Source organism: Cyprinus carpio, chromosome A3 (genome assembly GCF_018340385.1).
Source record: "Cyprinus carpio isolate SPL01 chromosome A3, ASM1834038v1, whole genome shotgun sequence".
NCBI lineage: Eukaryota > Metazoa > Chordata > Actinopteri > Cypriniformes > Cyprinidae > Cyprinus > Cyprinus carpio.
In genome coordinates, this window is record NC_056574.1 from 19130540 (window position 1) to 19157517 (window position 26978).

The 26978-nt window shown below is 35.1% G+C and overlaps 3 protein-coding genes across 7 annotated transcripts in view; all 3 read left to right on the forward strand.

Annotated features, from left to right (window-relative positions):
* Nucleotides 1-2512: 2512 nt before the first annotated feature.
* Nucleotides 2513-14484, forward strand: LOC109063672 (mucin-2-like). 2 transcript variants are annotated; one of them, XM_019080708.2, is made up of 3 exons: nucleotides 2513-2728; nucleotides 9860-9931; nucleotides 11627-14484. In XM_019080708.2, the coding sequence occupies exons 1-3, from the start codon at nucleotides 2680-2682 to the stop codon at nucleotides 14449-14451; spliced, it is 2946 nt and encodes a 981-aa protein (XP_018936253.2). In that variant the 5' UTR covers nucleotides 2513-2679; the 3' UTR covers nucleotides 14452-14484. The 2 variants fall into 2 exon arrangements, with proteins under 2 accessions (XP_018936253.2, XP_042577616.1); XM_042721682.1 differs by having other exon boundaries at nucleotides 11741-14484.
* LOC109063668 (protein HEG homolog 1-like) lies at nucleotides 14472-23219 on the forward strand. Its single transcript, XM_042721691.1, has 12 exons — nucleotides 14472-15085; nucleotides 15218-15319; nucleotides 15525-15631; nucleotides 16009-16067; nucleotides 16156-16301; nucleotides 17106-17240; nucleotides 17726-17768; nucleotides 18164-18201; nucleotides 18299-18395; nucleotides 18502-18682; nucleotides 19816-19830; nucleotides 21702-23219. The coding sequence occupies exons 1-12, from the start codon at nucleotides 14485-14487 to the stop codon at nucleotides 21822-21824; spliced, it is 1647 nt and encodes a 548-aa protein (XP_042577625.1). The 5' UTR covers nucleotides 14472-14484; the 3' UTR covers nucleotides 21825-23219.
* A 2574-nt stretch (nucleotides 23220-25793) lies between these two features.
* The window catches only part of LOC109081416 (MAGUK p55 subfamily member 3-like), a 30302-nt gene continuing 29117 nt past the window's right edge, over nucleotides 25794-26978 (forward strand). For 2 of the 4 annotated variants that reach the window (XM_042721708.1, XM_042721716.1), the window contains exon 1: nucleotides 25799-25971. The gene's annotated coding sequence lies outside the window, so the exon portion shown is untranslated. Of the gene's footprint in view, nucleotides 25972-26978 lie in introns of all 4 variants that reach the window. The other 2 variants (XM_042721727.1, XM_042721701.1) reach the window with 2 other exon arrangements.

Sequence of the window (26978 nt, forward strand, 5' to 3'; positions counted from 1 at the left end):
ACTCTTTACCCTCTTACATCATCTGAATGCCAGCACAGATCAGACTTTATCACACATAAATGACACACAAGGGGAAGCTTTTGATAAACTTTAAATTAAGTGTGTTCAGAACATTCAGAAGATGAGAGTTTAGACCTGGAGGACCAAAGATATTCCCATTACACGATGTTCTGATCAGGAAACCTAGGATATACAATATCCCTATATGGAAATTTTCTCGTAAATTTTTATGTTTATTTTACATAGGTGCCTGACAAGAAAATACCAAGGAAATATGTTCCAATAGAACAAATTATTAACCTTTTTTTTTTTTTTTTGCTGACATTTTGCTGTGGCATGTCATGAGTCTTGGCATGACTAAGTTTTATCAGTTGGAGCTTGGAGTGTTCACAGTTGTTCTTTTTATCATTGCTGGTTAAACAAAAGGCCTATGTTGCCATCCTGTTCTTGGCAATCCTCAAATTTTCCAAAGTGATAAGAAGGGAGTGTCTGTTGCTACTTGATACAAGTGAAGGAGTTTGAGCACTAAATGTCAAGACATTCTTCTTTAAAACAGTATCAAACAGACTGTTTCCATTGGAGATATATGAGTGCTTCTGACCCTTATTGTGAAGTTCTTAACGAGTTTTCAGAATGAATCAGAACTATAAAACTTTGACGTCAGACTTTTTTTCATACTGTTTTCCTCTCTGTGGTTTTAATTTTTCATATTTGTTGGTGGGGTTTACTCATGCTTCATCATGAAGTCTGCAAACATCAAAAATGCCTGTTAACCTGACATTTCCAAATATGATTTAGATCAAAGCAGGAGCCCTTTTATAGCCTCATAAAATACATATCTTATTTGAAGGCTTGAGCTCTTATGAAAAAGAATTTGTAAAATGTTTCAAAATAAGGTGTGCTATAATTGACCAACTCCTTACAATATGACGATATAGGTTAATAGATAATAATAATTACACCTCCTGTTTCTAATTATAATTCAATGTCATATACAATATATGAATCAAGTGTGACAGAATAAAATATGAAAAAGTCACACGCACACACGCACTGGATTTCCTATCAAAATTAAGTTTGTATACTGTACAAACTGTATTTTATATCCCCTTAAAAGATCAGAAGTTTCAATACTACAATTTTTTTTGCATTTTGTGTGAGAGTCAGTCTGTTGTGAGTCCCTGAACCATGACTCTGAGACTCTCCAATGTTCATTCACACACACACACACACACACGCACGCACGCACGCACACACACACACAAACACACATGCACACTTTGGATGTGAGTGAGCACTCTTAGGATTGATTCCTTCACATCCTTTAGTTTAGTAGCTACCATAAATATCAAATATCCTGTGTTTCATTCAGAATATGTGCTTTTGTGTTGCATCTCTGATTGTGAGCTCACAGCCCTAATTTGATACTCTGATCACAAACTGGTACGTTTATTTCATAAATTTCACTCAAATTTCAAATGATAAATTATCGTTATGGTAGACAGGGCTCCTAGTTAGACACATCATAAACTGTGTATAGATAATAAACTGTGTATAGATAATAAACTGTATTTTCAAAAAAAAAAATTCTTTGTGATTTATAAGCATGTTTCCTCATGGACACACACACACACAAAAAAACAACATCTCTATTCCAATTGATTTATAAATTGGGAGCTCTTTACGTGAGTCCTGATGGATTTTCTGACCTCATTCCCATTATTCATGCTATTGCAAATAAACTGCACATTGATGCAAATGCTCCAAACTGATGCAAATAAAGCAACATCTATAGTACCCCACAGCAAGTCTAGCTCAGAAAATTTAAAAATAGGGAGTTAACCATTGATTTCAATAAAGGGGTCCTTGTTAAATGACATTTTCTAAACAGAACCATGACGTTAAACCAAACGTGTCGCACAGGATTATATATTTAATAACTACTACTACTTCTACTAATTACTAATGTTTTAATGCGTAACTGTCATTTTGATTCAACAAACAAAACTAATGATCAAACAAACAAATACATCTACATTTAGTCATTTAGCAGACATTTTTATCCAAAGCGACTTACAAATAAGGACAATGGAAGCAATCAAAATCAACAAAAGAGCAATGATATACAAACTACTTCTCACTGCTGTGTGTGTGCACTTGAATGGGTTAAATGCAGAGCACCAATTCCGAGTATGGTTTACCATACTTGGCAAATGTCACGACTTAAATGCCATGGCTTAAACTATATACAAATAAATAAATAAATAAATAAATAAATAAATAAATAAATGTTTATTATTATTAATATTATTATTATTATTATTATTATTATTATTATTGGTTGTTTGTTAAGATTATTAATATATACGTGCATTTCTTAATGTTGGGTGTGTTGGAGATATGAAAAGATATGAACGTGCCACACTGATTTCAAGAGCCTGTTTCGCAATCTAGCTTGTAGCTTATGTATCCTCCCCCCTGCAGGCGTATTTAACCCGCTGCCTCTTTAAAGCCACCTGTAGCGGATCTCTATCCCCCAAAGGAAATTAACCTCCGAAAGCCACCGAGTTAACGGACATAAAGCTCTTGACACGGAAGACATCTTCTGTTTCCATTATTTTTGCATCTTTTTTATTTTATTTTTTATTTTTTGTATAAACGACACTTCAGTAGAGAACCATGTTACTGTCGCATCAACTATTCCTATTAATATTTATTTCGACTTCAGGTAAGCCTGCGATCTGCGTGTGTTTGTGTGTGCTGATGGGTTTGTTATAGATATATAATAAATAATCTATATTTGAAAAGAAAGACTAGTGATATTTTATTTTGTAGACTAACCCACTGGTATGTAATGATTTGACTTGCGCCATGACCGTGTTAAGCTTTAAGGACCATGGACAGTCTCGAGTGCTGGAAAAACTTACATTTTAGTTTTATACTAATAATCGTCTGAGATTAGAAGTGTTTGTAAGAGACAAAACTTTCGCCTGCAACAACAAACAAAACTTAAGGCACATATGAATGATCCCGTGGAAGACTTTGAGCACATAAGACTTTCAGCAGTCGATCCGGCTTTTAAGCGGAATAAAATAAAGACGTGTTGCTCCTCGACAAGCAAAACCTAGTGAGCTGACAACCTAGATAGTATTTTTTAGCCATGATAGACATTCACCGTTGTCTTTAACGCACCACTAAAATGTGTTATTCAAATGTACTTCTAAGGCTCTAAAACTAGTTGCTGAAGCAATAAAAGTAAAAAAATAAATAAATAAATAAACATTTTTATAAAATAATATAAATAAATAAATAAAAAAAATTGTAAATGAGAGTGCACTTTGTCTTGATTTCATGTCAACATTTTAAATAGTCAGTTTGTCCCTCTAAAGAGCTCTATACAACATGCAGTAGAAACTGCTACTTTTAGTAGATTTAATATAGGTCTAATAATGAAAGGGTCTATTGTTACTGTTTTTTTTTATGTCACTTGGTTACAGTTGTTGTCAGTGGGAAACAATCTGAATAACTAATTGAATGATTCAAATTATAGATCTCAAAGTAATGTTACATTAAATGAAACAACCAATAGTAATAATAAACATGCATTTATTCTTCAATTCTTCCCCCTTTATCCACAATTGCCTAAAAAAAATAATAATAAAAGAAAAATAAAGTTAATTTATTGTTTACTAATTACTGTTCTTATTGGTTCTTATTGGATCTTTCAGCTCTTAGCAACTAATTGAGCCCTTTTTGACTCTTAAAACCTGGAATCATTTGACTCACAAAACCCCTAGACGATTTTTGGGCAGGATATTATGGCACAACTATCAGAAATCAACTAAACAGAAAAGATCAGAAGTTTCAATGCTATAATGTTTTTGCATTTTGAGTGGAGTGAAGTTTAGTCTGTTGTGAGTCACTGTACCATGACTATGAGACTTTCCATTCACGGACACACAATTGGGTGTGAGTGAGCACTCTTGGGATTGGCTATGTAACATCCTTTAGTTTAGTAGCTACCACAGATATCAAATATCCTGTGTTTCATTCAGAATATGTGCTTTTGTGTTGCATCTCTTATTGTGATCTCACAGCCTTAATCTGATATTCACTGATCACAAACTGATATGTTTGTTTCATAAATTTAGCTCAAATTTCAAATGATAAATTATCATTATGGCATACAGGAGTCCTAGTTAGACAGATAATAAACTGTGTATAGAAATGACACCACATTATGTACTACCTTTAAGGGAAAGGCAGATAGATGGCAAGATGTCATATGTGAGGGAAATGACAAACATGTGTGTGTGAGAGAGAGAGACAGTATTTAAAATATGGGATTAAAGGTATCCCACATATGTCTTTTTGAGTAATCAGTTGAATCATTCACTCAACTGATTTGTTCTAAAACACTGATTCATTCAGGAATGAAACGAAGTGGCCATGCATTCTCAGAAAAATGTACAGAACTGTCACTTGGGCAGTACCTTTTCAAAAGCTCCTATGTACCATTGTATAAATGTACCATATAGTTATTAATATACTTTAAATTACTAATACAACTATTGGTGTAAGTACGTACTTTTTGGCATGTTCGCACCGCAGAAACTGGGAATGGATTTGGTTATAGGAATGCCTTTTGGGGGGACTAAATTAACTCTTACTTCAGAGTAGGGTCAGCACAATAGGAGCGACCAGTGGTAAATAAAATAAGGGGTAAATAAGGTACGGGTATAAGGTATGAATGAGTCCTTGAATCATTCGCTAAATCATTTCATTCAAAAACACTGAATCATTTGTTACCAAAACAAAGACCACTAAAGTGTGTTGCTAATTGCTCTGATGTGGATTGTTTGTGATTTTTTGTTAGTGGACATAGTAGCCAGCAGTAAGTATAATATTAACTTATTAACTTTTTTTTATTGAACTGTTGTACAAAAGCAAAGTAATTCAATTGCTGCTTCCTTGATACTCCAATATCTTGTCAGAAACAGACCTGTGATGTGATGTTTTTGAACAAGTAATAAATTAAATTGTGTTATTGGACCATCTGAGGCCGGGAGAGGGAGGATTGTGGAATAAAGCCTTTGTTTCAGAGAGAGCTCTAATCCAGGCAAAGTACTGTAATGCTAATCTGGGCATCTGAGGGATAAAGAAGCTCTCTAACGCAACCAATATAATTAATGAATGCTGTCTTGTTTGTAAATTAAGATTCATATAAAACTACAAGAATATAAATACAAATTATTCGCTTAAAAAAAAAAAAAATATATTATTATAATACCTCCTTTCAGAAATTGTTTATAACATGATTTTTTATTCATTTATTTATTTTTTGTAATCAGGCTGTTTCCTCTTCTCTTCTCTTCTCTTCTCTTCTCTTCTCTTCTCTTCTCTTCTCCTTTCTTCTCTTCTTCTCTTCTCTTCTCTTCTCTTCTCTTCTCTCTTCTCTTCTCTTCTCTTCTCTTTCTCTTCTCTTCTCTTCTCTTCTCTCTCTCTTCTCTTCTCTTCTCTTCTCTTCTCTTCTCTTCTCTACTCTACTCTACTCTACTCTACTCTACTCTACTCTACTCTACTCTACTCTACTCGTACTAGTGCAGAGAACCATCTGTTACCTAAGAGCCATTTAGGGATTTGTAAGCCTTTGTAAGAGAGAGTAAGGGAGAGTAAATGGCATTATAATGGCTTGTTGCATCTACACATGGCAGGAAAAGGAAGTGTGGTTAAGGAACCAAAAAAGGTAAGGGGAACAAAATTATTTAAAACAAGAATTTAGCTCAAGTGCTATGTAAACCAAAAATGCTATAACTATCTAGAAAATTTGAGTGCTACAGTGTTATGGCATTGTGAATGGTTGCCAAGATGTTGCTAAGAGGTTTAAAAGGCGTTCTTAGTTTGTTTGCAGGGTGGGTTGTTATCATTTTTGCTTTGTGGTTGCTAGTGTGTTGACTGCGGGTCCAAATTAAAAGTACATCAGTCTGATTATTTTTTATTAACAAGCCATATGATTTGAGTTATCGTTAATGGCTATAGCATGTTCCTAACTTAATGTTAGTGGTTGGTTCAAATGTTAATAGTGAGGATGTTACTTAAAATTGTATCAGATATTAATTGTTATTTTAATTAATGTCACAGCTCTATAAGTCCTTGTTAGGTAAATTTGCAGTCTAATTGTTAATTTTGTATTATTTGTATACTTTTAGTAGATAGTATAATACAGTATTGATTACAATTTATAATTGACTTTTAGATTTTACTGTTTTCATTTTAATTTTTGATGAGGTCAGTAATTTATTATTTATTTTATATTTAATAATAATAATAATAATAATAATAATTAATAATCATAATTAATTAACTAATTAATAATTAATAATAATTATTAATAATAATGATTATTATTTAGTTAACACGATCTGCAGTTAAATATTAACTTGTTTTACATGGCCTTTTTGTTTTTACGGCACAAAATTATTCTGATTGTGAAGTAGTTTTGGAGCACCAGGAACTCTAAACAAAGCTCACGAAAGCTCCAAATGCTACTGATATTATCAAAATAGATAAAGCCGTGTGAAGGAGTTTTTTTATGGTTGTAAAAAAACTTGTGAAAACATCAGATGACAGTGTGTGTAGACTGACGTACTGTTCTACTCACACCCTTGCTGTAAAAAGATAAGGGTGTAAACAAACATCAGTTCTCTTTCCATTGTCGTTAAACACGGTATGATTCTATATATTTAAATAGTTTTAGCTGTAGCTGCTGCACACAATTAAAGTGTATTTAACACCTTGTCTGATAACCAAAACTCCTCTTTGGCTATTGACTCGGATGAAGCCTATTTTCTTACTTAACAAAAGACTTTAATTGAGCCATGGAGTGAATGGAGGAGATAATTAAACCGAGAGGGCCATCAGTGCGTGTCAGAGAAAGTCAGACATGGTCTTTGTGTTGGGTTATGAGAATAAGAAGGTTGCGTGTGTTTTAGAGAGCCAGGATGATAGTGAGTATGGGTGTGTGTGTGTGTTTATCTGTGGGAGGTGGAGGTGAAAGCAGTTCGTAGTTGTTAGGTTTTCTTGCTTCCTGGCATCAAGTTTGCTACTTTGAAGCAGAGAGGCCACGACTGCAGAAGATTCCAGCCTCAGGGCATTTCAGATCTGCCTGTCAACCCCTACATGTCACACTCTCCATTACACATCTTCTGAATAAGTACAAAACCTCCCGAACAAAAAACACACGTGCACAGGATGGAAAATTGTGCAATCTCTTATATAAACAGATGCATATGCTAAATAATGCGATCATCAGCAATAGACAGCATATAAATGAAAACTGCATAATGTTATGGAGTAAAATGATGATCCAGGAAGTGGTATATGGCTGTGCAAGCTTTGGGGGTATTGATGGAAGCCATTTACTGGATTTATGCCTTGATAATCGTATTGAATATTATCCAGATGTAGTTTTTGATAAAAATGTGATTTTCTTTTTTTATAAAACCTACTTATATTCAAGTGATGATAAAAATGCTTTATGCTAGAATAAAACAGATTTTTATTTTTTTTTTTTAAGTAGAGGCTTTGATCTCTATTTTGGTGTATTGCATATTCAAATATTCATACAGCAAAATATATTGTAGGCCTTCAAATTTGAGTGAAAATCATCAAAATCACTTTTTTCAAAAATGCTGGCGGAGAAAGAGTTAACTAACAGATCTTTTACTTAAGCTTATTGCCACATAGTTCAAAAATCTAGTGGGTGTGTTTCTGTGTGACAGGGAGTGAGACAAGCTCCAAGGTCATTTTATACCTGCCACACACACACACACACACACACACACACACACACACACACACACACACACACACACACACACACACACACACACACGTTAGTTGAGAAATAGAGGGCTTTCTGTACATATCAGTAGTGGAATCTGGGTAGAGGACAGGGTGCTGAGACATCAGCGACTTTGGTAACAGAACAGAAGCAACTTGATTTCCTTTGATCTGAATGAATGCTTACTGTGAGAATGTGGCTGAATTCTAGGGCCACCCTTATAAATGTATCCTTTGAGTTCCCTCAGGAGGCTAGTAGTCTGTAATTAGTTGACTAACTTAAACTGACCTTAAAGTTATTGGCTTTAATGCCTCACCTCTTATTTGATATTTTATTAGAATCTTTAATGAGTCAGTTATATAAACACCACGTTAACACTGCGTCTTAAGAACTAGTTTAACCAAATAACAGTAGACAAGGGGTAATCAGTCATACTTCCCAATTCAAATTAGACCAATCTACCATTCTGTAACTGAATTAAAAAAGTTACAACTAGTCTTGAAGAAAAAAAATATAAGAAATGTCTAACCTTTTAAGACTAGTCCAAGCAGTTTATGCAACTGGCCTGATAATACCTATTGTATTATTAAATCTAGAGCAAATCAAACGTGATATGTTGAAAATTTGGTTGGTTTTAAATTATCTGTTGATTTATTTCTTGTTTTGTTGAATATTATTTACCACTAACTATGAATTAACAGTCCTGTTGATAATAAAAAAAAACAACAACAACAAAAAAAAATCTGTATTCTTAAATCAAATTGTATGATTTTCCCTTTTCCATTGATGTCAGTTAGGGCTTGACAAATAGCCAACTAGATATTAAAGTAAACTTTTTTTCATTGCAAAGCTTCAAATAATTGTTTATATTTTTACTTTTAGACTTTATTCATTAATAAATAAAAAATTATATAGAAATAAAACTCTGAACCTTTGCTGTCCAGGCCACTTTTATCCTCATATAAGAGATCATATGTTTGTAATAAATTTAATTAACTTAGTACATTCCAGTAAGATCCCATCTGACCTGACCTCTGCTCTGGTCATAAGAGAAGTCTTATGTGCTCTTTGACACAGAAAGCCTCATTTCTCATTCAGACTTAGTTTCCTGGCTAATCACCCTAAGTCCTGCACTGCCCTTGTGAAAACAAACAAGATGTGTTATTATTTTTCATTGTTTAATACAAAATGCAGGATTCGTCAGTCATTTTTTTTAGCTGTATATATCTGTAGTATACTTTACATAAAATGCACACACACACACACACACACACACACACACACACACACACACACACACACACACACACACACACACACACACACACACACACACACACACACAATTTATGTCAATACCCTATACCTTTTTTGGTATTCAGCAATTGAAATTATGTATTTTTTTTTTTAGAATATCCATTGTGCTTTCACTTTTTGTCTTCAGAATGTGATAAACTATGAAGGGAAACAGATTTTTCTAATTTGAATGTAGTGCCTCTGAGTCTGGTGGATCTTAATATTTAAGCAATTCTGCCTTAAATCCACAGGGAATGTGTACGTGTCATTATTTGCTGAAAACATTGTTTGAGACACAGCCCACTGTATTATCCATCTAAAGGTATCCATTAAACTGGATTTTCCTTTACTAAGGTCTCCTAATGTGAGACATTAAAAGCAATATAAATGTTTGTAGGACTTTGTGTGTGGTTGCTAAGTAATAAGACAAGCAGAATATAACTGCAGGTGTCAGTCACCTTATGACTGTTTGTTCTTAGAACCTAATGGAATTACTAACAGGATGCAATGCATGTTTTGTGCAGTTTGTGTGTTTGACAGTAAATAGTACCTGATTGACTGCTGAATTAGTAACTGGGTGTTCCTGATTGGATTACATGAGACAGACTTACAGGAACTGAATGAAGATTGAAACTTGTGTTCCAAGATTGTATGTAATTGTTGTCTATATATCTCATATCATCTGACCAATTTTGTCTATTTATTTTCTTTTTTTTACAGCTGTAGCCACATCCCCCACAAGCACAGACTTAACCAGTGATGCAACAGACAGCCCAATCACTGATACTGCTGGTAAGGGCATGTTTACCACTTCCAATACAAAACATCAGCTAGTCCAGTCATTAATTTTTTTTATTTAATTTCAGTTACAGATGAAGTTAACATATCAGACATTATTTTATATATATAAACCAACCTCAGCTAGCTCAATAAAACATTCTTGCTAATATGCTGTTGCTTCAGAAGTTACATGAAGCAGAAATCTTTTATCATAATACATTTGATATTTCTTTTACGTGAAAAAAATTTGGAAAAAAAATATTTTGTTTTCTCATTCAAGTCATTTAAAGTTCAGTCATTCAGTCCTCAGCTTGAGTCCTCACTCAAGCTTTGTATATGTTTTGAAAACAATTTAACCAAAACACGTCTGCATTGTTCAACTTGTGCCATTGTTTATTTTATAACTGGATCCTTTATCTTGTTGTTTTACTGTCTTTTGTGTGTTTAATGACATAGAGATGGGCTTTAAGTGTTTTAGAGGAGCAACTATTACCTGTAGCTATGTATAAATTATTGGAAGAGGCTATATATAGATTATTTTACACTAAGGGAAAATAGTATTTTCTTAGAGATATAAGTGCAGATAGCAATAGACAAAAGTTACTGTCACACTCCTTCCTGCTTCACCAGTACTGCTATTTGATAGGAGTCTTTTGTAATGTTGTCTAGCTCAACCACACAGTGGTGGGCGGAGTTAGTATAAATAACCTCTGCCAAAAGGCAGAGAATAGACACTCCAATAAATATTAACACACTTTAGTTGAAGAATTGCGTTTAAAGAGCTTTTGTTTTGACACATAGGTCATTTTTATTTATCTTATTTATTTTTTATTTATCTTAAGCTTAATTCAGATATTTGTTCACTCTCACATGCTCATTCACATAGTAATGCCAAATATGTCTCTCCTGAAGAGGATGTAAAAAACCCACACTCTTCACCTCATTAGCTGGGTTGTATGCTGCGTTCCATTTACCTCAGATGTCTTATGTCTTAGTTGGGAACGATGTCATACCCGAGATGACCATATTCCAGTACAAAAGTCTGAAAATTCCAGTACAAAAGTCGGACGCATCCATTGTTGGCAACACCAGTCTATAAAATACATCAGATGCATAATTCCAAAATATCATGTCCACAGATAGAGTTTAGATTAGTACTGGGTGTTTTGCTTGTGGGGCAGTTGTGGCTTAATGGTTAGAGTGTCGGACTTTTAACCCAAAGGTCGTGGATTCGAGTTACCAGTACTGGCAGGGATTGTAGATGCCACTTTCACTTTTGTTTCAGCTGTCAGTGAGATTGACCCAGCCAACTAATCCAATGGCTGGGTAACACAAAAAAACTATGTCTAGTAGTTCTAGTAGAATGATATATAATTGCAAACTTCTATATGACTTGAGACTCTTCAGATCAAATAATTAGGAGAGCAGCGACACACCTGAGCAGATTAAAGGTATATCTAGTCATGTTTTAGACAATTAAAACATAGAAACTGTAAGAAGCAACTACATAGCCAAAGACATCCATCTAGCATATTTGTATAGAAAAACAACTAAAAAACTTTGCAAGCTGACAAAAAACAAAACACTTATATAATGACTATGTGACATGCTTAGATAGAGATTTTTTATATTATGTTGCTTCTCAAATCTTTATGCAATCATCTTTTTTTCTGTTTCTGATCATGTGTTTGTGGTCGATGACCGCAGTAACAAGCATTTCATCTGAGAATATAACTACACCATTCGCAAACAATGCCACAACCTCACTGCTGTCAACGCATGATGCTAGTAATGTCCCATCTCCACCTTTATCTACTCAAGGCGACGTGACAAGCTTATCTACAGTTGTACCAGAAAATTCTACCAGTTCATCAGCGATTACACCAGGAAATGCCACAGCTTCACCTGCACCTCTAACAACAGAAGCCAGCACCACAAGTCCACTTGTGCCTACACCAGAGAATGCTACAAACCATCCTGTAACTTCACCAGACAATGACACAACTGGTTCTTTACCTGAGCCAGGCAACAGCACAACCCCACTCCAAACTACAAGAAGCAATGACACTCCTCCTTCCATTAGCACACCAAGCAACAGTACAGCTTCACCAATAACAACACCAAGCAATGTCACAATTACAACACAGACTACACCAATTAATGCTACAACAGCAAACCATGCCACAACTCCACCCTTAACCACATATATTTCAAATCAAAATACACCAGGGAATAATGCAACGGTAAATGCTACCATACCACCTTTGACTACACCAGTTGATGCAACTGCACCACCTCCAACTACAACAGGGAACAATGCAATAGTAAACGCTACCACACCACCCACAACTACACAAGAAAATAATGCAACAGTAAACATTACTACACCACCCATGATTACACCAGGAAATAATGCAACAGTAGACAGTACCACACCACCCATAACTACACCAGTAAATGCAACTGCACCAACTCCAGCTACAACAGGGAACAATTCAATAGTAAACGCTACCACACCACCTATAACTACACAAGAAAATAATGCAACAGTAAACATTACTACACCACCCATGACTACACCAGGAAATAATGCAACAGTAGAGAGTACCACACCACCCATAACTACACCAATAAATGGAACTGCACCACCTCTAACTACACCAGGGAACAATGCAACAGTAAATAATAGCACACTGCCCATAACTACACCAGAGAATAATGCAACAGTAAACGTTACCACACCACCCATAACTACACCAGTAAATGCTACTACACCACCTCTAACTACCCCAGGGAACAATGCAACAGTAAATAATAGCACACTGCCCATAACTACACCAGAGAATAATGCAACAGTAAACGTTACCACACCGCCCATGACTACACCATTAATTACTACTATACCACCTTTAACTACACCAGGGAATAATGCATCAGTAAATGGCACCACACCACCCATAACTACACTTGAGAATAATGCAACAGTAAACATTACCACAACACCCATGACTACACCAGTAAATGCTACTATACCACTTTTAACTACATCAGAGAATAATGCTACAGTAAATGCTACTACACCACCCATAACTACACCAGGGAACAATGCAACAGTAAATGGTACCACACAACCCATGACTACACCAGAGAGTAATGCAACAACAACAGTAAATGCTACTACACCACCCATCACTACTCCAGTAAATGCTACCTTGCCACCTCTAACTACACCAGGGAACAATGCAACAGTAAATGGTACCACACCACCCATAACCACACTCGAGAATAATTCAACAGTAAACGTTACCACAACACCCATGACTACACCAGTAAATGCTACTATACCACTTTTAACTACAACAGAGAATAATGCAACAGTAAATGCTACTACAACACCCATGACTACACCAGGGAACAATGCAACAGTAAATGCTACCACACCACCCATGACTACACCAGAGAGTAATGCAACAACAACAGTAAATGCCACTACACCACTCATCACTACTCCAGTAAATTCTACCTTGCCACCTTTAACTACACCAGGGAACAATGCAACAGTAAATGGTACCACACCACCCATAACTACACTTGAAAATAATGCAACAGTAAACGTTACCACAACACCCATGACTACACCAGTAAATGCTACTATACCACTTGTTACTACACCAGAGAATAATGCAACAGTAAACGCTACTACACCACCCATGACTACACCAGGGAACAATGCAACAGTAAATGCTACCACACCACCCATGACTACACCAGGGAGTAATGCAACAACAACAGTAAATGCTACTACACCACCCATCACTACTCCAGTAAATGCTACCTTGCCACCTCTAACTACACCAGGGAACAATGCAACAGTAAATGGTACCACACCACCCATAACTACACTTGAAAATAATGCAACAGTAAACGTTACCACAACACCCATGACTACACCAGTAAATGCTACTATACCACTTTTAACTACAACAGAGAATAATGCAACAGTAAATGCTACTATGACCCCCATGACTACACCAGGGAACAATGCAACAGTAAATGCTACCACACCACCCATGACTACACCAGGGAGTAATGCAACAACAACAGTAAATGCCACTACACCACCTATCACTACTCCAGTAAATGCTACCTTGCCACCTCTAACTACACCAGGGAACAATGCAACAGTAAATTGTACCACACCACCCATAACTACACTCGAGAATAATTCAACAGTAAACGTTACCACAACACCCATGACTACACCAGTAAATGCTACTATACCACTTTTAACTACACCAGAGAATAATGCAACAGTAAACGCTACTACAACACCCATGACTACACCAGGGAACAATGCAACAGTAAATGCTACCACACTACCCATGACTACACCAGGGAGTAATGCAACAACAACAGTAAATGCTACTACACCACCCATCACTACTCCAGTAAATGCTACCCTTGCCACCTCTAACTACACCAGGGAACAATGCAACAGTAAATGGTACCACACCACCCATAACTACACTTGAAAATAATGCAACAGTAACGTTACCACAACACCCATGACTACACCAGTAAATGCTACTATACCACTTGTTACTACACCAGAGAATAATGCAACAGTAAACGCTACTACACCACCCATGACTACACCAGGGAACAATGCAACAGTAAATGCTACTACACCACCCATGACTACACCAGGGAACAATGCAACAGTAAATGCTACCACACCACCCATCACTACTCCAGTAAATGCTACCTTGGCACCTCTAACTACACCAGGGAACAATGCAACAGTGAATGCCACTACATCACCCATGTCTACAACAGCAAATGCTACTATACCACCCATCACTACTCCAGTAAATGCTACTATACCACCCCTTACTACACCAGGGAACAATGCAACAGTAAACGCTTCCACACCACCCATCACTACTCCAGTAAATGCTACCTTGCCACCTCTAACTACCCCAGGGAACAATGCAACAGTAAATGCTACCACACCACCCATAACTACACCACGAAATACTACAACAGAGAATGCTACCCAACCATCTCAGTCTACACCAGGAAATGCTACTACACCACCCATAACCAACTCAACAACTGGACCCACTGTCTCTACCACTAACCCAATTAACACTACAACCACACCAGGTGTGTTTGAATGAATGTGTTGTGTGATTGTGCATTGTGGAGTAATTCAGAGTAATGTAGACCTCACAATTGCATTTAATACTTTCTCCCATTCTAAAAATACTGAGTGACATCTTTTTTTTTTTTTTTTAGCTACCTGTCCTGCAGTGCCCTGCCCACCACTTAGTGTCTGTGTGAACTCCATCTGTCAGTGTGTGACAGGAACTATTCCTTTAAATAATGCCTGTGTGGAAAGTAAGTATCTGATCCCAAGCCTCTGACCACTTATCCTTTTTTCTTACACAGGGCCATGGGACATTACAAAAATCCTTCTATATTTAATTTGTATATAATCAGATGATTATAGTGATTATTGGGAAGAATCTTTGTAGTAAAAAGACTAACAAGACAATCACTTTAACACCCCAACTCTCTCCTCACATTCTGTGTTTATTTCCAGCTAAAACCTTCACTAGTTCACTTCGGGTGAACCGCACTTTTGTAGATGCTATGAATGATCCCAAATCACGTGAATTCCAGGAAACTGCTAAAGAGATAATTGCTGCGGTAGGTCACAAACTTATATTACAATCTGGTCTTTTAACTTTAACATTTCACTTATTACTTTGAAAGATTTATTTCTATACACTGATTTATTTCCATTACATGTGCAGTTAGTAATATGGGATTAATAATTAATTTAATAACTCTGCAAAATAAATATATTAATACAATTTTGGATAAAGTTATGTAAATTGTGTGTGTGTGTGTGTGTGTGTTCTTAGATACCATATTTAACTTTGAGATAAAGTTGAAATATTGATCTATATTGCTTTCATGCCAATAAAACTTGGGACTACCAAAAAAAAAACACTATATGCTGGATCAATATCCTTCATTCTCAGTGAGCCTAAATAATTACTCTTTCCTCCCTTTTGCCATAGGTAAATGAAGCTCTGCGTAACCAGCCAAACTACATTAACAGCACAGTAATTAAACTGATGTAAGTGACCCTTTGAAAACAGTTCTTAACTACAGTTCTTACATGTATCATATTTGCAGTTTACTAATCCCTTTGTAAATATTTCCAGGTCTGGCAGTATAGTGGCCTCAGTAAACAGTTTTTATGAGCCCAATTCTCCAGTCACACAGGAATCGGTTATAAATGCCATGAATACTGCTATAAGAGATTGTGAAGCGGCAAACTGTGGCATTCTTGCTAATGCTCAATACACTGGTGAGTGGCTTGAAAAGAGGTACTATTTAAGCTGTGATATGAACAGAGAGTGTTTTAATGTCCACATAGAAAACCATACAATACATTTTACTGGTTTCACAAATAAACTGCTTTCACATAATTGTATAAAACAATTTTCATATTAAATCATTATTTATTTACATTACTTGACAAACATTCTAAACATTAATTCCTGTTTAGGCAACAAATTACCTTCAGAGTGTTAACATCAAATGCATGTAGAACATTTTGTTAATTTCCACAAGGATTGGTAAAGCAACTTCTCTTTGCAGTTGTATTAAACAACTCAAATAAGAATATAATACAGTGCCAGTGCCTTAACATGGAGTGTTTAGAGATGATTAGCCATGACTCTGGCCATGTTTTGTTATTGTGAATATTTTAGATCACATAAAAGATTGTCTTTCTATTTCTTTCTATCTGTTTTCTACATAATATACTTTCAAGATGCTGATATGACCACTATGCCACGCATGCTATCATCTAAAAATAATTAATTATTGCTTAACAATTTTATTTATATTGAATTGATTTGCATTTTTTTTATAATTATAATGCATGTAGTTTTTATGACTTTATATTAATTTAGAGACTAAATTAAATATTTATATATTTAGAAATTCATTTGTTACATCGTAGGACCATTTAAATTTAACCAGTGAAGGTAAACATGATAAAAATGTTCAAAACAATTAAAGGACCAAAGAGAGACTTTCCATCATAAATCTATTTAAACAACTACCCACTAATATGTTGTCTGTCTCCCTGTCTCTTTCTTTATAGCAACCAACCTGTGTGACCAAGTTCCTTCTCCTTGTGATGGTGACACTACAATGTGTGAGGCCAAAGATGGGACCCCTGTTTGTACCTGTAAATCTGGCCATGTATCTAGCCAATACCAGGCCAGAAGCTGTCGAGGTGAGCATGTGTCTTTATTACTCTATTTGTGTTGACTACCATCTGTGTTTGTGTGTGCATATCATAATCATCCATGACCTTTGAGTTTGCTGTGGTTTTATCCATGGTAACAGACAAATGAATCCTGGTCTGCTGAGATAAGTGCTGAGAAAATACAGTACACTCACCAGACATTAAACAATGAAGAATGAAGAAATAAAACAATTATAAAATAAATAAATAAAAGAATAAAAATAATAATACAGTTTCATGGCCAGAAAGAAGTGTTTTTGGCAGATCCTTTTTTTTTTTTTTTTTTTTTTTGATTCTGCAACTATTGGCAGCTATAGCAAAAAGTTCATTTCTGGGCTTGAGTGAGATTCTCAGCAACAAGAATCGCACAATCATAGCTAATTTAAAACGACCCATAGTTTATTTCATTGTTTTTCTGTCTGCTTCACCATCTTTCTATGATTCAGTCTATTTAATCTCTACTCTTTTCACAGTTTGCCCTAGTGGCTACAAAGCGCAAGAGAACAAGTGTGTTCAGTGAGTACCATTTTATTTCTTTGTTCTTAATAAACACACTCTCTCACACATCATCTCTCAATAGGGAAAAAGTACAGTGTTTAAATAATAGAGATTTTTAGTCATGCCTTCAATTTGTAGGCCAACCTGTAAGGCCTTAAAATAGAGGATTTCATTTGATTAAAATAAGGTCAGTGTGTAATTTATCTGTTTCAGTAATGTGAACCATATTCATACCTCAAACATGATAGCTCAGAAATGCTAAATGTCTTCCTTGTTACAAACTAAACTGTTCTATTCAATAGTTGAGTGTATCATCATTATATTTGTAATAGAAACTACTGCCCCCTTGTGTCAAGGCAATATTACAACAGTCACATCACTGTTTCAACATGTTTATGTCTTTTTTTAAACAGATGTCCATTTGGCTATTCTGGATTCAACTGTGATGACTGTAAGATATTATTATTATTACAGTATTTCCTCATTTTTAACAATTAAAGTCATTTTGTGTATATGTGTGTGTCTAATGAGCTTGTCTCTCTGTGTAGCCTCTTTGTTGGCTCTAGTGGTGGTGTCGTGTGTGTTAGGGGGAATTCTACTCATTGTGATTTTGGCTGTTCTCATCTACATCTGTGTGACTCGTGGGTGAGTGTTTATGATAGGTCAGGTATAGGGCGTGCATTTCAGTGTCTTTTATGCTCGTTTATGGATGTACATTTCCCAATTTGTGTGTTTATTACTTATTTCACAGCAAGAAGTCGTCAAACAGCAATTATTACAGCACCCCTTACCCTGCTGAGGAGTTCAGAACTCCTCAGAACAGCTCCCAAATTCCTCGTGTCACTCTGACATCTAATTCCAGCCCTGCTGCCACTGGCAACAGTCTAGAGATGGCTGAAGGGCCAGGCAGGAAAGGCCACAGTAATGGATTGGTGAGTACCTCCTTCTATTCAAAGCTTCACAAATAAGTTATAAACCAGTTAAGCCCTTTGTTTCACAGAGCAGTTACACTTATCCAACTTACAGTGGGTTTTGTACCGTTTCAAAGACAAACTTATTTGTGGAACTTTTTTCATTGAATAACTAATTATTGTAAAATTAAATTACTTTTTAAATGTATGTTCTAAGTAAGATGCTTAAAGGATGCATAGGCACTACTGTTCAAAATTTGGGGTCAAGTTTCCACAAAAAATATTAAGCAGCACAACAGTTTTCAACATTGACAATAATAAGAAAAGTTTCTTGAGCAGCAAATCAGCATATTAGATCAACTGACACTGAAGACTGAAAATTCAAATTTGCCATCAATAAATTGTTTTGATCAAACAAATGCAGCCTTAGTAAACATAAGAGAGTTCTTTCAAAAACCATAAAAATCTTACTGACCCCAGAACTTTTACAGTAGTCTATAATTATCTAATTTATATAATATATGACATATTATTTTATATTGCTTAATTTATATTACTAATAATTATACTTAATTTTTTTATATAATTTTAAGAAATTGTCCCACTGTAAGTTACTTAAAATTCTTCCATTAATCCTGCATGTATCTCATACTAACACTAATCATAGTGTCATCTGCCACCACTAACTAATACTAAATATATTGTTCAATCAGACCCATGTCCATTTCCAAATCTTTACTCTGCTTGCCAAGCTGAACTCCAACGACATACTCCTAATTGATCCAAAGATTGGATTATTCAAATTTTCTCCGAAGTATTACTTGACTGAATGACTGAAGTCCATTATGAGCAGTTGTAGTCCTAACAAGGCCACATATTAAGAGGGTCTATTGCATTAGTGAAACAACTGCTTTTGTGGTTAGCGGAAAGCTAACAGTAGTACATAGTACTTAGGAAACTGGTCCTTCACAGTTTCCCAGATTTCATAACTTTAATGTTTGAAATCATAATTTTATCATAATGGATGTACAAGTTTTGTGATTGGTTAGCTTATAAACAAACCTCTTTGTGTGTGTGTGTTTGTGCACGTATTTGTGGTCACTTTGTTGTGTATGTGGTATCCCGTATATTGGCTTGATTTCTCCTCACTCTAGAAGATTGGAGGAAAGGTAAGTCACCGACTCCTGGTGTGTTCTGGTGCATCTTCAGGGACTGTAAAAGGCAAAGATGGTCCACTGATATATATGAATGAATAACATACTGGCTGTGGTTCCACCTTAAACTTAAAAGAGCCAATTGCATTACTGAAGCACTCAATATGATGGCTGTAGGAATGGAAGTCCCATCTCACAGTAAATAAACGCTGTTATTTTGAACTATTTGTCAAAGAATCCTGAAAAAAAATATAATTTTCTACAAAAATATTAAGCAGAACAATTGTTTTTAACATTGATAATGCTAAGAAATGTTTCTTGCACAGCAAATGAGCATATTAGAATGATTTCTGAAGGATCATGTGACAGCTACGTATACAGTAGTCAACCTTTGAAGTGGATCAAAAAAGTTCAACAAAGTTGTCCTAAGACATGAACGGGTATTGTTTGGGGTTTCAGGACAACACTGAAGCAAGGTTTTGATCCACTTCAAATGTTGACTACTATATATGCACCTCAATAATCCATTAGAAATTGGACTGATGGCTCAGACTGAAAAGCTTGCATGTAAACACCTTTATATATTCAACTGAGCTCAATCTGAATGAAATTTCGATCGGATTGAAAGGAATGTAGACCTTTTCTAATCTGATCAAGAGGACATGTTAACACTTAATTGGATTGAAAACCGTTACTGAAAAGTACTGTGCATGTGCAGTGATGTAGAAATGGCATATTGACGCATGACGCATGGAACAAGCTGTTGTTTTTGTAGAATGAAGTGTCTTAAATGACTGCTTGGTAAATAAAAGTAGCACAGTACAAGTCAACGTCTCCTAATTAGGATAAATATTAAGTATGCAATGACAGTAGAATAGTATGTGCAAACCGCAGGAATTCTCTGTATATTTGTGCGCATGTCAAAAGATCAAATATGATATTGAAGCTTGTGATATAAACGGTGCACATCAACCCAATCACTTGATTTAGCGTTCATGTAAACACTACGTTCGGATTCATCAGTCAGATTTTATTCTGACTGAAACAAAAAGTGTCCAAGTAAACGTAACCACTGAAGATTAAGCTCTGCCATCACAGGAATAAATTACATTTTAAACGAATAATATTTAATGATATTTATATATATATATATATATATATATATATATATATATATATATATATATATATATATATATATATATATATATATAATTTTTTATATTTTTTTTTTATTACTGTATCAAATAAATGCATACTTGATGAACATAAGAGACCATTAAAATAAAACTATCAGACCCCAAACTTTAAATGTTTGTTACTGAAATGTTATTTCAACAAACATTTACATATATCGTGGTCTTTCACGGCTTGTATGGTTGAAATCTGCGTTACAAATATGGCTGCCAAGTGAACTGCCTTGCCTTAAAGGGACTTTAGTGTCCATGTTCTTTCATGTAAAGGAATATTCTGGGTTAAACACAATTTAAAGTTTAAGTGAGTACCTTCTGCAGCATTAGCATCACCAAAACAATGAATGTACCACCGACATTACCTTTGTCCTCACCTACGTATTTAACCAGGAAAGAATATTCCTTTATTTTCCTTTAATTTCATCTTTTCTCTTTGTGACTGGCATTATCACTTCCCAACGCTATATACCTTCTGATTCTGAAGTGAATTACTGTAATGTTTGGGATGAAATCTTGATTTTGATGTCTGGATTGACCTGTTTGCATGCCATCATAAGCTTTGCATGAATTTTTAAGCAGGTAATTTCGATTTTCCTGCATGCTGGTATTATAAGATGAGATGTGCTGAGAAAATGAAGGGTTCTGGGTTGTGTTTACCTGTACGTGGCTAATATGGACTCGTTTCTTCTGCAGTCGGGCTCATATGACCTCAGAACAGATGGCATGAGGACCTTTAAGGACATAAACCCCACACGGTACTCTTATCTGATGGGTCATGAAAACCCTTACTTCGTACAAGGAGATGAGAAGAGATGATGAAAACAGCAAAGAAGGCCAGTGAGAAGTAAGAGGACAAGAAAAGAGTGCAATAATGAGGTGAATTATAAAAAGGCCTTGGATCAAAATGTTTCAGGAACGTTAACACTGTCAAAACCAAACTGCTGATCACAGACTCAAAGTATATACACAAACGGCATTTGAGAGATATTTATATATATATACACTGTAAAAAATTCGGTTGTGGTTGCCGGAATTCTACCGTAAAAAATACGGTAACAACATTTTAGGTTTTACGGTTTTTACATTTTACAGGAACTTACCGTTAACCATTTAACAGGTTTGTACTGTAGCATTTTCACAGATTTTACCATTAAAATCATGGTCATTTTTTACAGTGTATATATATGTGTATGTGTGTGTGTGTGTGTGTGTGTGTGTGTGTGTGTGTGTGTGTGTGTGTGTGTGTGTGTGTGTGTGTTTTACAGTTTTTATTCCAAATCTCTTTCACCCAGGATAAAATGCTCACTTCCTAAAAGTGCATTGATGATTGGGTTTCTTCCACCACAAGCTTGACAAACATGTCCTGTCTATGACAATGTGTTCTGTCTATGACAATGTGTTCTGTCTATGACAATGTGTTCTGTGTATGACAATGTGTTCTGTGTATGACAAGGTTGACAAACACTCAACCACTCATCTGTTGATACAGTATCTGTATTTATTGTTTTTTTTTTTCTCACTTATGTTTTGTCTTTACATTTCATGTTCAGTGTTTTGTTTTATGACAGAGATCATGCATATGTTACTGTGGTTTTTAACTCAAACTACAAATTATGTCATTATAAAGTATATAATATTAAACTATATTTTGGCACATTTTATTTAAATTTCTTATCTGTGGAAGCAATAAGGGCAAACTATACAATGCAGTCCAGTAGTTCTGAAGCATCTAATCTATATTCTGACATTAACAGCACTTTGTAGGAGGGAGCATGTCATGTCTTGTGTCTATGTTTTTGTTTGTGTGTTTTAAATGATATCTATCAGAAAGCTGATACATAAAGTTATTAAGTTTTGGGTGATATCTTTTCCAAATTATTTATTTATTTTATGCCAGGACAATGCATGATACCAGAAATTGATCTCTGTGCCTGACTGCGATGTTGTCTTTTGAATAGGAGAATTATGCAATGATGAGGAGTTCTCAACCATGTCTCCTCTGTAGTCGTGCCAATAATTATATTTATTTAAATCAGAAGATGATTTTGTTTACTCAGCTGTCTGTTTGCTTCAAATATATACTTATTTATGTGTAACTGGGATATGTATCTGTACATAAAGCTTTTGTTAAAAAAAAAAAATATATATATATATAAAAAAGCTCATTGGACAAAATGATTCAACCTGTTCTGAATATTAAAAGCAAATAAATTAATAATTAAGATGTAGTTACATACAATTTGTCCAGTTGTTCTAATTGCCTCCATATGTGCATATACACATTTGCACATTTCTTTTTCTTTTTTTTTTTTTTGTATTATTATTTTGTTTTCCAGGATTGCTATTTTGTAAGTGTTAAAGACAGTAAAGCAGTAAAAACATAGGATTTGTTTTATTCAATAACAATCAATCATAAAATTACATTTTCAAATTCATTAATGTGTGTTAAATTCTGAAAAGTTAGTCAGAGGAAATCGGAAAGTGCTTGAATTTAATTTTTTAATAAAAAGCAACCAACATACACATTATAAATAGTCATGTTTAGATTAAGAAAGATGACCTTCTATGCTCTGTTAGTGTGTTTGTACACGTGTGACAGAGGGGATCTTTTGTAAATCTTTTCCTTAGAGTCAGATCAGGTGTAACAGATGTCTCTGAATTAATTAGACAGAAGCCCCAAAACAAGTCTTTCAACCCATGACGACCCCTGCAGCCATTAATGAGGGGCTCTGACTGAAGAACATCCATATTATTTATGCAAGGTTACGGTGTCAGAAAGGACCACATGGCCCTCTCAAAAACACAGTGGGTTTAAACCTATATGCCTGTTATTAATCTAAGACTTAATGTTTCCTGCAATGATGAGACTTACTAGCAAGTCTATCCACATTTGTATTTAATCATATTATTTAGTGATGTAGAATTTGGTACGTTGATTTTATAATCATGTTCATGTTATAATATTGGTTATCTGAGCTCAAACATACACTGGGTTTACTTGTAAAAATGTTTCTTTCTTAATTTAATGCAAAATTGTTCATTACAAGTATATTACAATCACTGTAAGAAAAAGAAGAAGAAGAAGAAAAAAAAAGTATAGACAAACGGATAATGTTGTGGCAAAAAATTACCAGTATATTTTACATCAAGTTTAAGGACATTTCTTTCAACCCTAAAACACAACAAAATGCAAAGCGAAATTCTAAATATGGGTAACATACCAGTGAAAATTTAATACAGAAAATTACTTAATATTAACATGATACTTTGAGCTCTAATTATGGACTTTAGTATATATTAAGTATACAGTATATTCTAATTTATACATACATTAAATGTTTTCATTATTTATTTAACATTTACATTTAATCATACATTTTTCATTCAAAGTTATTTAATCAGTTTTATATTTAATACAGTTTAATAAGATTTCAGTTAAAAAGATCAGTTTTTAAGAAAAAAATAATCAATTTTGAATGGTTTGAACAGTGGCTTTGCTAATTATGTCTCTATTTGTTTCTCTGTTTTTGCCATGGGATTAACATCCCATATTAACTAAGATTTACACAAGCTCCAGTCTGGATCCCGAACACCTGAGAAGAGATGATGCCAAACCCTCAGAGGACCTCAGATGATCCTAACCCTGAAACAACATACAGAACTAACACATTTTGCTATAAGTTTGATTGAAACATATACTAATTGCTGTTAATGGTGTTCATCGTCTGTTTGATTACGTCTTTAATTTATTTTTCCGTACATTTCTGCCATATGCACATAAACTGATTGAAAATTGAATTAATACAAATGCTTTCATAAATTGATGGTTTTTAAATGAGTATTTTTTTATTAACAGTATAATATCAGTGACTGACAAATCAGTTAAACACAAATTAGACAATTTAAAAGAAATAAACTTTTAAAAAGAATGAAAGAAAAATGAAAAAGTAAACATTCAATATTTTGCATAAAAGAGTTGCTAAGAACATGATAAATGTCACAGATTGAATTGATTCATTTATAGGTTTATCAGTTTTATTTGATTCCTAAACAATAAAGAATCATGTTCATTTTTCAACATTTATTCATTTGTTTATTTATCTGTTTGTTTATTTATTTTCAAACAAGATTTTCTAAAACTTTCTGTTCATACCCCTGCTTAATAATAATAATAATAATAATAATAATAATAATAATAATAATAATAATAATAATAATAATACAAAAAAATCCAGATTTTTGATATGGTCCCATGTTTTGAACCCTACTGCACCAGACATGAAACCCACACTACTGTACATCTCAGCACCACATTAAAACTCTGAGCTCTGGACTGTGGATTAATACATCTACATGCACAACAAAGATACAGCAACAATCTCACATACATTCACATACAAATATGCTGCATGCCCATGGAAGAGAGAAGAGGGGGATGGGCAGAGCCTCTTTTCTCTTTCTTTATGTCTTCCATCTGACTGTGAGTGAATGAGTGCTCGGGCTTTCAGAGCTGCTCAAGTGAACACAATAATCTAAATAGAGAGAGAGAGAGAGAGAGAGAGAGAGAGAGAGAGAGAGAGAGAGAGAGAGAGAGAGTGTGAAAAAAAGAGAGATGCTCACTGGAGGCAACACGGCCCCTGTGTGTCTTACAACGCCCACCTGCTTCTGCCTCTGGTGATATAATGACAGCAGAGAGAGAAAGAGAGAGAGACTAGCTGGGGCATGCTGGATGAACGGAGGAGAGAAGGGGAGGAAGTAGGAGGGGAGGGAGGACAGAAAGGGGAGGGGAGGGGGTTTGTGTATGTGTGTGGAAGAGAGAGAACCACAGAGAGACAGAAAGAGAAGCGACAGACAGCAGGGGCGGCAGCCGGAGGAAGAGTCACAGTGAAAGGAGCAGTAAGGCAACCGTCTGGGAACAACAGATCCAGAGACACAGAAAAAAGGGAGGAAGACGTAATCAAAGGTAGGCTGCTCCTTTCTATTACCTTCTTTTGCTTCATTATACCAGAGCTAAACACAAAGCCAGGCCCAGCATGCACTGCATGAGTTCATGTGTGTGATTGTATGTGTGTGTTTTGGTGATTATCTCATCTAGAGGGGCTTTATTTTCTCTCGGAGCCAATCAGTGGCATATGTGCAAATCAGCACTGCACTGCAGATGGAGAAGAGAGAGGTTCAGAGGAAGAGAAAGACTGTAATGGAGAGGGAGAGAGAGAGAGAGAGAGAGAGAGAGAGAGAGAGAGAGAGAGAGAGAGAGAGAGAGAGAGAGAGAGAGTAAGGATGCATTAGGCACCTGAGTAGAGAAGAAAGTACTGATGCTTTGACAACAATGCTGAGGAAAACGAGCCGATCTGTTTCCATTATTGACAGTAAGAGTCCATCAATTTGTTCACTCTTTGTCTGAGGTGCATGTGCTCCTGCAACAATGCAAGTGAAACAGAATTAGGTCACTGCGAGTTGAATTCTAATGGTCTGGATCTGTTTGGAAGTGGGTGCAGGGTTAGAGAACTGCTGTTTGTGACAAAACACTGCGTGTTTGAGTTTGCTTCATGACAACAGGCAGCTGAACGATTAATGAATTTGCACTGATTCTAACATGATTTAGCCTCCAGGCAACATATATTCCTCTAAGATCAATGCAAATTTTGAAGATGGTCCAGGAAAACATTCAAACAGATGTCTATTGTCTACAAATGTCTTGCTGTCTTTCTAATCTGTAACAAAAGGTGATTCTGTGTGATCGCTGACCTTTCAGCCCCAGGGTCAGCTTATTATTCATAAATCCCATTTGGCTCTGATATAAAATCTTTCTCAATATGTCATCAATATGCATCACTTTTATCTTCAGAAGTAATAAACACTCACTTGTTGTCATAACATTGTTCTAGATAGATCAACGGTTCTGATCAAACTTCCAAGGGAGCCTTGGACTTTACGTTAAAATGCTAAAATACAAAGTTAAGTTTGTTC